Genomic DNA, 13,071 nt, shown 5'->3' with positions numbered 1-13,071 from the left:
AAAGCAAGAATTGAACAACATCATCAAAATGAGAAAGGCCCAACACTTTTACGTTTACCATCCCTGGCTGAAACTATCTCTCTTGTCATATAGTTCTAAAAAGAACTAGTTTTTCTCATGCCAAAGAATATTGCAACTAATAAACAACATGCTCTCTGATCGATACTTCCAGGTAATCCACGGTAATGACATAAGCAAACAGAGGAAATTAAATAATGGACTACCCCAAGGATCAGTCCTTACTCCGATGCTTTTCAACTTATATATATATATATATATATATATATATATATATATATATATATATATATATATATATATATATATATCGGACCTAACTGACACTGATGGAAGAAAGTTTGGCTACGCTGACGACCTAGCAATAGCAGTAAAACACAAACAGTTTGAAATTACTCAAAACGTGCTGACAAACGACCTCAACAAACTATATGAATATTTTACAAAATAGCGCCTGATACCCAACTTAAATAAAACTGAGGTAAGCTGTTTTCACTTCAATAACAAACAGGCAAACCAAAAATTAGAGGTCAAAATGAGCAATGTAGCACTACCCTACCAACCCTACCCAAAATATCTGGGGGTTACCTTGGACAGGACTCTCTCGTTTAAAAAACATCTAGAAATAACTGCACAAAAAATAAGTAGTAGAAATAACCTTATCCAGAATCTTTGTGGTACCAACTGGGGCGCATCTACGGCCACACTATGAACAACTGTGCTAAGTTTGGTTTATTCTGTGGCAGATGACTGTGCACCGGTCTGGCTAAATAGTCGTCATGTTGATAAAAATAGTTGATACGCAGCTTAATATAGCAATGAGAATGATTAGCGGCTACATCAAGACTACTCCACTATATTGGCTTCCGATCCTTAGCCATATTCCTTCGCCTATTCTACGAAGACAAAAGGCCTTAATAACGAAGTATTCGAAAGTAAATAGCAACTTGCAACTACTAATCCATGAAGATATCCCGAGTTTAGCAGCAAACCGACTCCCATCCAGAAAATCACCCATAAGAACAGCCCAACAGCTAACAGCATATGATTTCAATGTTACCTCCAGATGGCGTACGCTGTGGACTGAGGAAGCCCCACCTGAAGTATCCAACCTTATTGACCCAGTCCAAAAGCCTTATGGCTTCGACCAGCCACGAAACATATGGAAGAACCTAAACCGAATTAGAACAGGACATGCAGTATGCGCACACAACCTACATAAATGGGGAAAACAGCCTACCTCCAGCTGCGACTGTGGAGCTCCAGATCAAACCATCCAACACATAGTGGAGACATGTGAATGGAGGGCATATCGAGGGGACCCAAAAGACTTTTTCAAAACTACGCCTACAAGCCTTGAATGGATAGCTCAACTTGACTTAAAGATATAACCTTATCTGTTTGTATTATCTTGTATTTTATCTGTATTTTGTCTATGTTCGTTTTTATATAATCTTATGTTTGTATTTTTGAATTATGTACTTACGTTTTTTACAATTATTACTGTATTTACTCTATTTATTGAGCCATACGCTAAATAAATAATAACTATCTTTCTGTATAAGGATAATGTAATTTACGACTCTTAAAAGCATCATTTTTTGTAAGTTCAGTAGCTCAGCAATCTGTTTTACATGACTACTGATAAATGTCATTAACTAATTTGTGATACTTTTTCTACCGGTGTTTCATTTTCATTTGAGATATTTACCCAATTTTTCTGTATATGTATATTTAATAAACATGAAAGGAATAACTGTCGCGTACCATCTGTTACTTTTGCTCTCTATTCGAATCATTTAATAAATAATTAATTGAAATTCGTTCTAAATTCGTTCCTAGTAATGTCGATTCTATTTTTTGTTATCGGTTTTTTTATGTCTACAATAAATCAAATAAAAGTAGTTTTACTTTCAGAACGGTACATAAAAAGCTGTTTTATTGTACATTGAAATGGAAGTATACAGTGTGGTCTACGACATCAAATAAATTCTTTTTTTTTAATTGTAATATAACACTGTCAAAAAAATAGTAACAGATAAAAGAAATACATAATAATAAAGACAGATAAATATTATAAATTATATATAAGTATGCATAAATTTTTTTTAGAAATAAGTTTTAAACGAATGAAAGATTTTTAAACCTCTGGTAATTGGCATATATTTAATGAAACAAAAAATGAAAATCGAAATGGGTTGCAATTCACCACCAACTAAGTTGGGTGATATCTGCAGACCAACCTTCATGTGGGTGTAATTTCCGAGTAGGAACATACTGTTCCCGGAAAGTTAAATTTTTAATCATCAACAATATATCGTTTAATTTTATATTTTTAATTATCTAATATGTATTTTAAACAAAAAGGGAGACAAATCGGAACCCGGAAAATTGAATCATCAGTTGCCTAATATTACTTCGTCACGAGTTTCTTTTTCCCTTAAAAATATAATCATTACTCCTGAAAAAGTTAAACATCATATTTAAAGCCTAAAAAATAATTCGTCTCCTGGTCTCGACTTAATATCTTCTTTATTTTTAAAGAAATGTTCTGATGCTTTAGCTTACCCACTATATGTGATTATGTCCTTATCATTCACCACACATATTTTGCCTCCTATATGAAAAACCGCATCTGTAACACCGATTTTTAAAAAAGGGAACAAATTGAATCCTAATAACTATCGTCCTATCAGCTTAACACCTATAATATCTAAGATAATGTAATCTATTATTGCCGAGACAATTTCTGTTTTTGTGCAAAATGAAGTGGTTATACCAAAACAGCAACATGGTTTTGTCAAAGAACGTTCTACAATGACAAATCTTCTCTGGTGTGTCAATGAATGGTCAAGAGCATTAGACACAAAACCCCCGGTAGACATTATTTACCTCGATTTTGCTAAAGCTTTTGATCGAGTTCCAAAGCGAAGACTATTACAGAAATTGGAACACCTTGGTAGCCGTGGTCAATTACTGAGATGGATCGACGCGTATTTGACAGATAGAAAGTTTTGTATTAGAGTTGAGGACTCGGTCCCCAACGGTTAGAGTTAGAACGGTTTTAAGTGGGGTACCGCAAGGATCAGTTTTGGGCCCACTTTTATTCATAGCATACTCAAGTGATCTACAATTTCACATTAAATGCATCAAAGCTTTCTATGCAGATGACACGAAGCTATATTCCGATCCCTCCATAAATTTCCAGTTACTACAAGATGACCTTGATTGCATATCGGAATGGTGTTCTACTTGGATGCTGCCTCTTAATGTGGACAAATGTGTAGTTCTTCACATGGGTAAAAATAATCCGTGTCTTCCTTACTCTATTAATGGACGCGTGTTAAAAACACTGAAATCACATAATGATCTAGGTGTTATAATTAATAACAATCTAAGTTGGTCCAAACATATTTTGCATATTTCTGACAAAGCTAACAGTAAATTATATCTACTAAATAAAACGTTTGCGAAAGTGTCATTTATGAGCTCAGTTCATCTGTATAAACTGTACATTCGTCCAGTTCTGGAATATTGCACTAGGATGTCTTTTGGTCGCTCAAGACCTACGTATACAGAAAGACCAAATATGGCCAATCTCACTACATTTGAACAACGTCGACTTCGAGGCGATTTAATTATTACGTTTCGGATAGTAAAATACAACTTTGGAAATGTGGGGGATATGTTTATACCAGACAATGACAATCGTCTTCTTGGTCACAAACTTAAGTTTAAAAAGGAAACTTTTTAACAACAAAGACAATTTTTTCTCTGTAATCGAATGTTCTCGAGATGGAATAGTCTTCCGGCTGAGATCATAGATGCTCCATCTGTCAATATTTCAAAAATAAACTGGATGACCATTTGCTCCATAGTTGAACATTTAATTTTTACTAAACACTTGCTATTACCTATGTTTTGTATATTTATTTAGTTAGTTAGTGCTTAATATGTAACTATTGTAATGTAACCATTTAATTGCACACTATATAACATTGTATTCACATGGGCATATGGGTTTTGTGACCCCTGCTCAAATTTATTGTAAAATAAAAAAATAAAATAAAAAAATACCAATTGATTTTTTTTACAGCAGGGAACTTTTGTCGTTAAATTTATTCGTTCTTCTCTTAGATCCAGTATTTTTTTATTCCTCCACTGTTGTTTCGGTATTCTTTTTGTTATATCTGCTTCTTCTTTATTCAGAACTAACGTTTATTCGATGCCCCATCATGACCCACTACACATAATAAACCAGTCTAATTATATATATTTGCGATTATTACTATCAATTTTATTTGTCGGACTCTTGTGAAAAAACACTGTAACCTTCTAGCCCACATTGCAATGCTAAATATCCATTAACAACTTTTATTTTTCACACCATTATCAAAATCTATTGTAATAAAATTAATCCTTATAATTATTCGAACGCTTATTTGTCTACTATTAGGATTAGTATTTTCTATTTATTGTATCATGACCTTACCTAAAAAAACTATTAATCAGCATCAAACCTATCGTAAAATTTATCTATCAACAAGCCATTGTAATGCTTTCTTACATTTCTCACACGTCCCGAATGAAAGAAAGGTTATAAAATTAGTTTTATCTCTAATAGTCCAGTAAATATGGTTTGTGTTCTAAGAATATCTGAAAGTTCTTAACATTTTTATGATATTTATAAAAAACACAATAAGAAGAAGAACGTCCTGCATATATTGAGAACCTTGCCTGTTCTTTCCATCATTTTAAGTTAAGCAATCTTTTAATTTATTTTCTATCTTCTTCTTCTTCTTGTAGTTCCTTCTCCTATCGGAGGTTGGATATTATCACAGCTATACGTACCTTATTGCGGCTGCTCTGAAAAGATCTACTGAGCTGCAACTATACCACTCTCTTAGGTTTCTTAACCAGGAAGTTCTTCGTCTTCCTATGGATCTTTTACCCTTGATTTTACCTTAATATTTCTTAATATTTAGCCTTAATATCTCATATTTCGCACCTCTGGTAATGTGGCCTAAATATTCCAGCTTTCTTGTTTTGATGTGTTTTATGTCCTCCGCAATCCTTTTGTAGCCTTCTTAATACTTCTGCATTTGTAACTCATTGGGTCCATGGTATTTTCGAAAACCTTCTATAGCACCATATCTCAAATGATTCCAACTTCTTTATATTATCCACTTTTAGTGTCCAGCTTTCCATTTCTTTTCTATAAATTAACAAAATTCTCTTATATTCTTATTCATTTTGCAAGACGCAATTTTTGTTTTGTTAGCTGCTCCATTTTTACTGTGTACAAATATTGACTAGACTATAAGTAGCAACTTAGATAACGATATACATTTTCTCAGTTGTTTGTTGAATTGAAAGTCACACCCATAAATTTAACATAATTGTGTAATTATAGTGGATAGATGGTCGATAGGAAGTCTATTCTCTTCGTAATTTAGCCGATACATAATTGTTCCTCGTTTGATAATTAATGAAATTGAACAATAGCTCAAAAATATGGAACAAACTTTTCAAACAATTTAAATAGACTTTAAAATGGCATTTTTATTCAAAGACTAAAGAAGCATTGTTGAAATATAAGGTATTTTTCTTCTTCTTAAGGTGCACTCTCCATTACTGAAGGTTGGTTATAACTACAGCAAATTGCTCCCATCTTGAGCTGTTCTTAGTATCGAATGTGTGTCCAGGCCTGTCCAGTCTCTTAAATTGTTTAGTCAGGAGCATTTTCTTCTTCCTGGACCTTTCTTCCTTCTCACGTTTCCTTCCATTATCAGTCGTAGGAAGTTCTCTCTCAGTACCCATTTCTTCTCAGCACCTCGTTGTTGGTCATGTGCTCTGTCCAAGATATATTCAGCATCCTTGCCAAAGTGCCAAATATGTGCCCTTAAATACGAAGTTCTTCGTCAAACCACTTCGTCTTTCTATTGATCGAACACTGTTTCTTCTGCTTCCATTCGAGTTCTTACTTCCTTATTATTCTCCCTCCTAGCTTTCTAAAATACAAGCATTACTTTATGTATTAAACGGTATTGGAAACAAGGCTATTTATAGGTCTTGTTTGAGTTCTTTTAGTATTTTTTCTGTTTTCAACAGAAGCAGGAGTATTTGCAAAAGTTTTTGAAAGATTTTTTTCAGACGAAAACACTGATCAGAAATTTTGAATGAGTTAGTGATGAAGAAATAAGTAGTTCTTTGTAAAATAAAAGTTTTCCGGAAAGCAAAAGACCAAAAATACAACGTAATTTACAAAATGTACCTTATTTTCCAATATCAACTACCGAATGATGAAAGTTCTTCAGATGAGGATAATATTGCTAATGATCACAACATACCCTTGATAATGGAAGATTGTGGATAGCTAGAACTTAAAAAATATTACATTCATTGTTCAAAACTCTGACATAAAGCTCAGCTTTTTTAAATGACGATAATATTGAGTGGATTGTGCAACAAACCAATCGATTCCAATCATAAGTTTACTACTAGGTGGTAACGGTCCAAAAAGCTAGCTTTGATAGATGGTATAGACTAGAATAGAATAGAAATATGCTTTATTGTCACTGAAAATTGTACAATTTTATGGACAAGCTTACAAAAAGACAGAAAAATAACAATAACAACTTAAAATTTGCTGAATTACATAAATCGTCACAATATCACATAACAAAAGATAATAAAATACACAATCATTGCAAAATTTAAATAAATTGCAAATTGCATAAGAAAACATGGTCTTTCAGATAGATGGGCCTTTGTCATTAAACGGAACTTAAGGAAAGAAGTTGTAGATTTAAGTTGCAAAGGAAGATGGTGTATAATTTTTTGCCGAATATAATATAGATTTTTTAACTAACTCAGTGGACGTGATCGGTAAATTACACATCAAAGCTTGATTTCTGATGGAGTAGTCTTGATTAGGTTTTGCTAAACAAACATGTAGGTGTTTACGAATCCAACAAACAAATAAATTAGAATCGGACCAGGTTTTCTTTTAAGTAGATCAGAAGCTATAGTTGCATGAAGAGTTGCAATATTAGGAGTTACCCCAGGTAATACTGGTATCATCAGCAAAAAGAAAAAAAATTTCTATCGGTTTTAAGTTAGTGATGTCATTTTTAAAGATAAGAAAAGTAGAGACCAAATACTGAACCTTGTGGTACTTCACATACATTGTTTTTGTGGACTAGTCAGTATCATTTTGCCCTAACTAGATGTTTTCCTATTCCTTAAGTAAGATTGGAACAATTCAAAGGAATTATCTCGAATTCCGTAGAAATTTAGTTTTTTTATCAACATGTCTTGATTTACACAATCAAAAGCTTTGGCAAGTCACAAAAACAGTGGCAGTACAAAGATTATTGTTTAGTACTTGATAGACCTCATGTAGTAAGAAAAACATAGCATCACTGGTATATTTATTAGATAAAAAGCCAAACTGACTTATAAAATGTTGTTTTCAACGACAAAGGACATAAGTCGGGCTTTTATAAGTATCTCTATAATTTTGATAGGACCGGTGGTAAGGCAATAGATCTATAGTTGCAGACATCGATTTTGCCCACCCCTATTAGAGAATAATAATGGCTGTCTTTAGGCACTATGGAAATATACCTTTTTCAAAGGAATCAATAATAGTGAGACCAGGACTTATAACACATTTTTTGGAAGATTTTAGAAAATTTTTACGGATAGTTAAAGATTCCTGACAAAAGTTAAATCAAATGAAAAAAGAGAAACAAACATACAATTAATAACAATAGAGAACTGGATTGACATTATGACATTATAAAAATCTATTAACAGAAAACAGAGAGGAATATAGAGAAATGTCTCCAACTGAAATACACATACAGGGAGAAACGATAAACATCGATGAGAGGACTGTCATAAAAACGATACAACTACTAAAAAATGGTCGAGCTGCAGGTCGGAGGGAATTCCAGCAGAACTAATCAAATGCGGCACAACAAACTGTTTGAACGATTAACCTGGTGTATAAACCAATATCTAAACGGTGCACCAGTCCGGCATGAGTGGAAAGTATCCTTCATATCATCTATACATAAGAAGGGAAGTAAACTGGACTGCTCAAACTATCGAGGTATATCAGTAACCAGTACCTTAAGTCGCCTATATGGAAGGATACTTCGAGACATTATCGAACAAGAATATAAGGAACAAGAAGAAGAGGAACAATCTGGCTTTAGAGCGGGAAGGAGCTGCACCGATAATGTGTTTGTTTTGAAACAAATAATAGAAAAAAGATCAAGTACCAACCAAGAACCCACCTTATGTTTATAGACCTTCAGAAGGCCTATGATAATGTACCCGCTAAAAGCTATGAAAGTTTGCAGGAAACAAGTATTAACCACACAGTAATTAACGCCCTTAAACAGCTTTATGAAGGATCAAAGTCGGAATAAAAATTGGAAATAGACTTTCAAAAAATTTCCTGTAAACAAGAGACTCCGGCAGGGGTGTTGCATATCCCCCACATTGTTTAAAATCTACGTGGCGAAAGCACTGTATCAGTGGAAGAGAAAGTGCAGAGGAATGGGCATTGAGCTGGGAGAAACTTGCCTATATACCCTTCAGTTTGCAGACGACCAAGTCCTTATAGCCAACGATAAAGAAGACCTGACATATATGCCAAAAAACTACAGGAAGAATACAAAAAGTGGGGTTTAGAACTCAATACACAAAAAACAAAATAACCCTCAATAGGCGCAGAACTATCCAACATTCAGATGGACACAACCGAAATTGCATTCTGCACTGAATATACCTACCTAGGAATTGATTTCGACACCACAGGCACAGACAATAGGGAACTTAGAAAACGAATAACCCAGGCCCGTAGAACAATTGGATGCCTTAACGGAGTTCTTTGGAGCTCAGAAATTGGTAAAAGACGAAAATACAATATATATCAATCTCTCATAAAAACCAGCTTAACTATGGTACAGAGACATGGAGACTAACAGAAAGCAATAAAAGAAAACTCGAAGCAACAGAAATCGATGTATTTAGACGAAGAACAATGGAATGATAGAAATTCGTGGAAATTAGGCATCGGACAATTACGCAAGACGTTTTGAACCGATATATGTATATATATATATATATATATATATATATATATATATATATATATATATATATATATATATATATATATTTACGGATAGTTCATCAGTACTACAGGAAGATTTGCTTTTGATACTACTAATTGTTTGGATCAGTCAGCTTTTATCAACTGGTCTTATAAAGAATTAATTCGAGACCTTTTTTAGATTGGAAAGATAGGAAATATGGTTTTGTTGTGGTAAAATAGTTGATGTTATATTATTACTCACATTACGAAGTATTCATTTAGATTTCAGGGTTTGGAAGAAAAATGTGTGAAAAATGTTTATTTCGAAGATCGTTTATTATGGACCAAGTTCTTTTGCAACATTTTTAGAGCTTAAGCAACAAGTTTTAGATAGGTTCCTCTGTACCTGGAGATATATTCAGTGACAAAGACGTTGGTAGTAAATTTCTTGATGTATAGTAGTGAACGCATATTCTTGACTGATATGCGGGTACCTTTGGTAGTCCAGGGTTTTTGATGTTTTGACGTAATTGTAATTAAAGGAAATGCCTTATTGAAAATACAGACAAGCCTAGCTAAAAAATCACTGGAAATATAGTCCACGTCCACAAAGGGGAAAGTGACAACCCAGAAGTCAAGGGTAGATACACTTACCGAAGAAATAAGGACATTTTTGGACATTCTTGTTGTGTGGATCGAATTGCAAAAATTACCAAAGTTGTGGTCATATTGGTTAAAAAATCCATTATAAGAAAATAAAGTAAAGTGTCTTATGTAACGTATCATTTTGACATATTACTTGCCAATTGGCACTTTAGTACAATAAAAAGCAATACAAAGAAATTGGTATCAAATTTGCAAAGGGTGGTAGCGCAGGGGAAGTAATCTGTAATTCTGTTTAGAGGCCGATTGTCGTTTAGTCAGTACCTCAAAAGCAAGAGACATAAGTAAATACATTATCAATTTTGCAAAAGATGTATAAAAAATTATTTTCAAGTCAATGTCATATTTATAACAAAATTATTAATTTAATAATTCAAGTAATTTTACCAATATACCCATGTTTATTGATGGTAAGATAAACAAATAAATTAAAAATCTTGAACTTCTAAAGTAGCACTGAAGATCACACTAATTAATGTCACGGTTAACGAATCGGCCTTGAGAGGTATTCTGTTTAACCGTACCCAATTTCACACTTCTTGCCAACACAAAGTTCTTTCTCTTTCACATGTTCACTTTTACTGAGTACTGTCTGCAGCGGAAATGATTGTTTTAACGATATATGCTAAGCTTTTATTTAGTTTTCTTTTTATTTATAAACTAATGAATATTTAAAAGTTGATGAGTTTGCTTTTGGAACGTTTTAGGAAATAAGTCACGTGAAGATAGCCACTTAGTTGGTTCAGATTTTGCAAGTATACAATTTTTTAATTATTTTTCGAGTTTACATTATAACATTTAGTATTATTGTTGAGTGTGTTTTTAAAATAATTCCTTTCGATGAAAAAATGTTATCAATTTATTCAGAAAAATGGCAGACTAATAGTCCCTTCAAGGATCTTTCTTAAATTGTATTTATTTTGATTCTATATCCTGCATTAAAAGGTTTGCTGTTATGTACGTATTAGTGGTAAACCCATCGGTGGCCCTTCGACTTGTTTGCCACCTCTAATCATTGTAGATTCAAGAAATCTCTTGTCAGGCTTTTTATGAGCTGTATGAGCTCTTGATTTTTTGATGGCCATATAATATTGATATAAACTAATTTTTAACTTTCATGTCTCGAAAAAATACTATACATAAAATGCATGTATAATATAATTCACGTAGTTTACATCATACAGAATTAGCTATGGTATCGTTTATTCTAGTATCAACTTTGTTAACTTTGTTACACAGTTAACTTCTTTAGTCTTTTGAAATACTTTAAATTAACGACATATTTATTTTTTTTAGGGAATTCTCTGCTGCCTGGCCGTAGCCACGTTAGCCGTAGATGAACATCGGCCGAAGAAAAAAGTGGAAGAGCGAGGAAAAGGAATTTAGAGTACCAGGTGTCTCATCATTATTCTGCCCTGCCATCGTACCGACTTGAAAGACGAATCTCCACGGGAGGCCAGTACCAAAATCCACAGTACTATCCCGACCGTATCACAAAGGTAGACCATCTTATCCTGCTCCTCCTTATGCTGTTCAAATGGAACCTCTTGTCCATTACTCACAAAGAGATCCTTTATATGATACTAACATTTTGTCCTTAGGTCCACAGAGTGAAGACCTACTAACAGAAAACAATCAATTCAAGATAACATCGATCGATATGGATATCACAAACCGCATATAATCGAGAGACCAGTGTACATAAAGGAGCCTGAACCCATCATCGAAATTATCATCAAGGAATCAAACGTTTCTTTACCAGCACCACCACCTCCACCTCCTCCACCAAAGAAAAGAAGGAACAGGTTCAGGTATTTTATGTGAAATACAAAAAGAACCCGCATAGTAGTGGTAAGGACAGCATAATCTATGATAAACCGGTCCAGCTATTTCTCCTCATATTCCTGATGAAGAGCCAATCGAAGAACCAGCATCGTACTATCCGGAACCTGTAACAGCACCTCCTCCACCCAGTACGACTCTCAGAACAATCATTAAACCAGATTCTGAATATTATCACAGTCCGAGTGGAGTTAAGGTAACCTTTGGAAAGGAGGATTCGATTATGATAAAAGATCGAGCAAAGTTGAAGATTATGCTCATTAAAATCACCAGCTCCTCAAGGAAGACAATTAACATCATTTTCTAACACTTACTTTAAAAGTCCATCACCTACTAACTTCCAACATTACCACCCGGTTTTAGTTCCAATGTTAGACAACACAACCATATAGAACCATTCCTCCAACTTCATCAAATTATAAACCATTTGGACGACAAACTGCACCCTCCCCAATAACACCACCTCAAAATTATCCCTTCCAAAGTTCACCTTCAGCACATTCAGCAGCTTTTCACCAGCTTCACAACACAATTTGGCCACAGTGTTTCTCATCCACCTCCTCCTCGATTCCAAGGTGCTTCTAAACCCAGTTTACCTCAGATTAGGCAGCAGTACCGTACAAGCCATTTGACAATTTAAGACCACAGCAGTCGTTTTCTCAAACTCCAGCACAACGCCCTCCGATACAATTTAGACCAGAGACACACTTTCCACGCAACAGCAGCTTCCATTACAAGAAGATAATCGAAACTTTAATTCTCCAAGATATCAATTAAATAGCGGTGAAGTACAAGCTCGACAGCCAATCCCTCAGCAGTATCAAAAATTACCAAATCAAGTTCAACTAGTTTCAGACCACCTCAGCCACAACCACAATTTTCACCTAAATTTCAGCAACCAGATTTTCAGCATAATTTTAATAGACCACAAATAACTATACAACCACAACACAACAGCAACCCTTCAGCACCAGAGTATTCAACCTTCACCACCATCATCACATTTTCAACAACACAACTTAATATTGCACAGCAATTCCTCCAAACACCGCAGCAAATAAATCCTCAACAGCACCAGCAACACACTAATCCTCAACAGCACCAACAGCATACTAATCCTCAACAGCAAAATTTCCCATCACAACTATTACCGCAGCAACACCAACAACAAGGTTTTCTATCTCAACAGCATCTTTCACAAAACGAACATTTGAAAAATATTCAATCTGCTCAAAATATTTTACCTCCTGGGGGTCAACTTATTCCTTCAGTCTCGAAATATGAATCACACATTACTTCTGTGGAACCGACTTCTGTACAAGGTTTGTCGCCTCAGCAGTACCAACAGAAGATTATACAACAATTTAATCAAACAGCTTATCTCAAGACAAACTAGTCAAGAGTTATTAAATCGACAACAAACGAGAAGCCATGAA

At 34.2% G+C, this 13,071-nt stretch overlaps 1 protein-coding gene across 1 annotated transcript in view; it reads left to right on the top strand.

The window, feature by feature from the left end:
* The first annotated feature begins 2,835 nt into the window (after positions 1-2,835).
* The window catches only part of LOC140433616 (uncharacterized), a 36,197-nt gene continuing 25,961 nt past the window's right edge, over positions 2,836-13,071 (top strand). The window contains 8 exon segments of the mRNA XM_072521599.1: positions 2,836-3,064; positions 11,147-11,275; positions 11,278-11,427; positions 11,430-11,584; positions 11,587-11,671; positions 11,674-11,847; positions 11,850-11,890; positions 12,531-12,957. Coding sequence (XP_072377700.1) covers positions 2,836-3,064; positions 11,147-11,275; positions 11,278-11,427; positions 11,430-11,584; positions 11,587-11,671; positions 11,674-11,847; positions 11,850-11,890; positions 12,531-12,957 — 1,390 coding nt within the window.

Source organism: Diabrotica undecimpunctata, chromosome 2, assembly GCF_040954645.1.
Source record: "Diabrotica undecimpunctata isolate CICGRU chromosome 2, icDiaUnde3, whole genome shotgun sequence".
NCBI classification, from domain to species: domain Eukaryota; kingdom Metazoa; phylum Arthropoda; class Insecta; order Coleoptera; family Chrysomelidae; genus Diabrotica; species Diabrotica undecimpunctata.
Note: the sequence above shows the minus strand (reverse complement) of the source record. Positions and strands in the feature narration are given on the sequence as shown.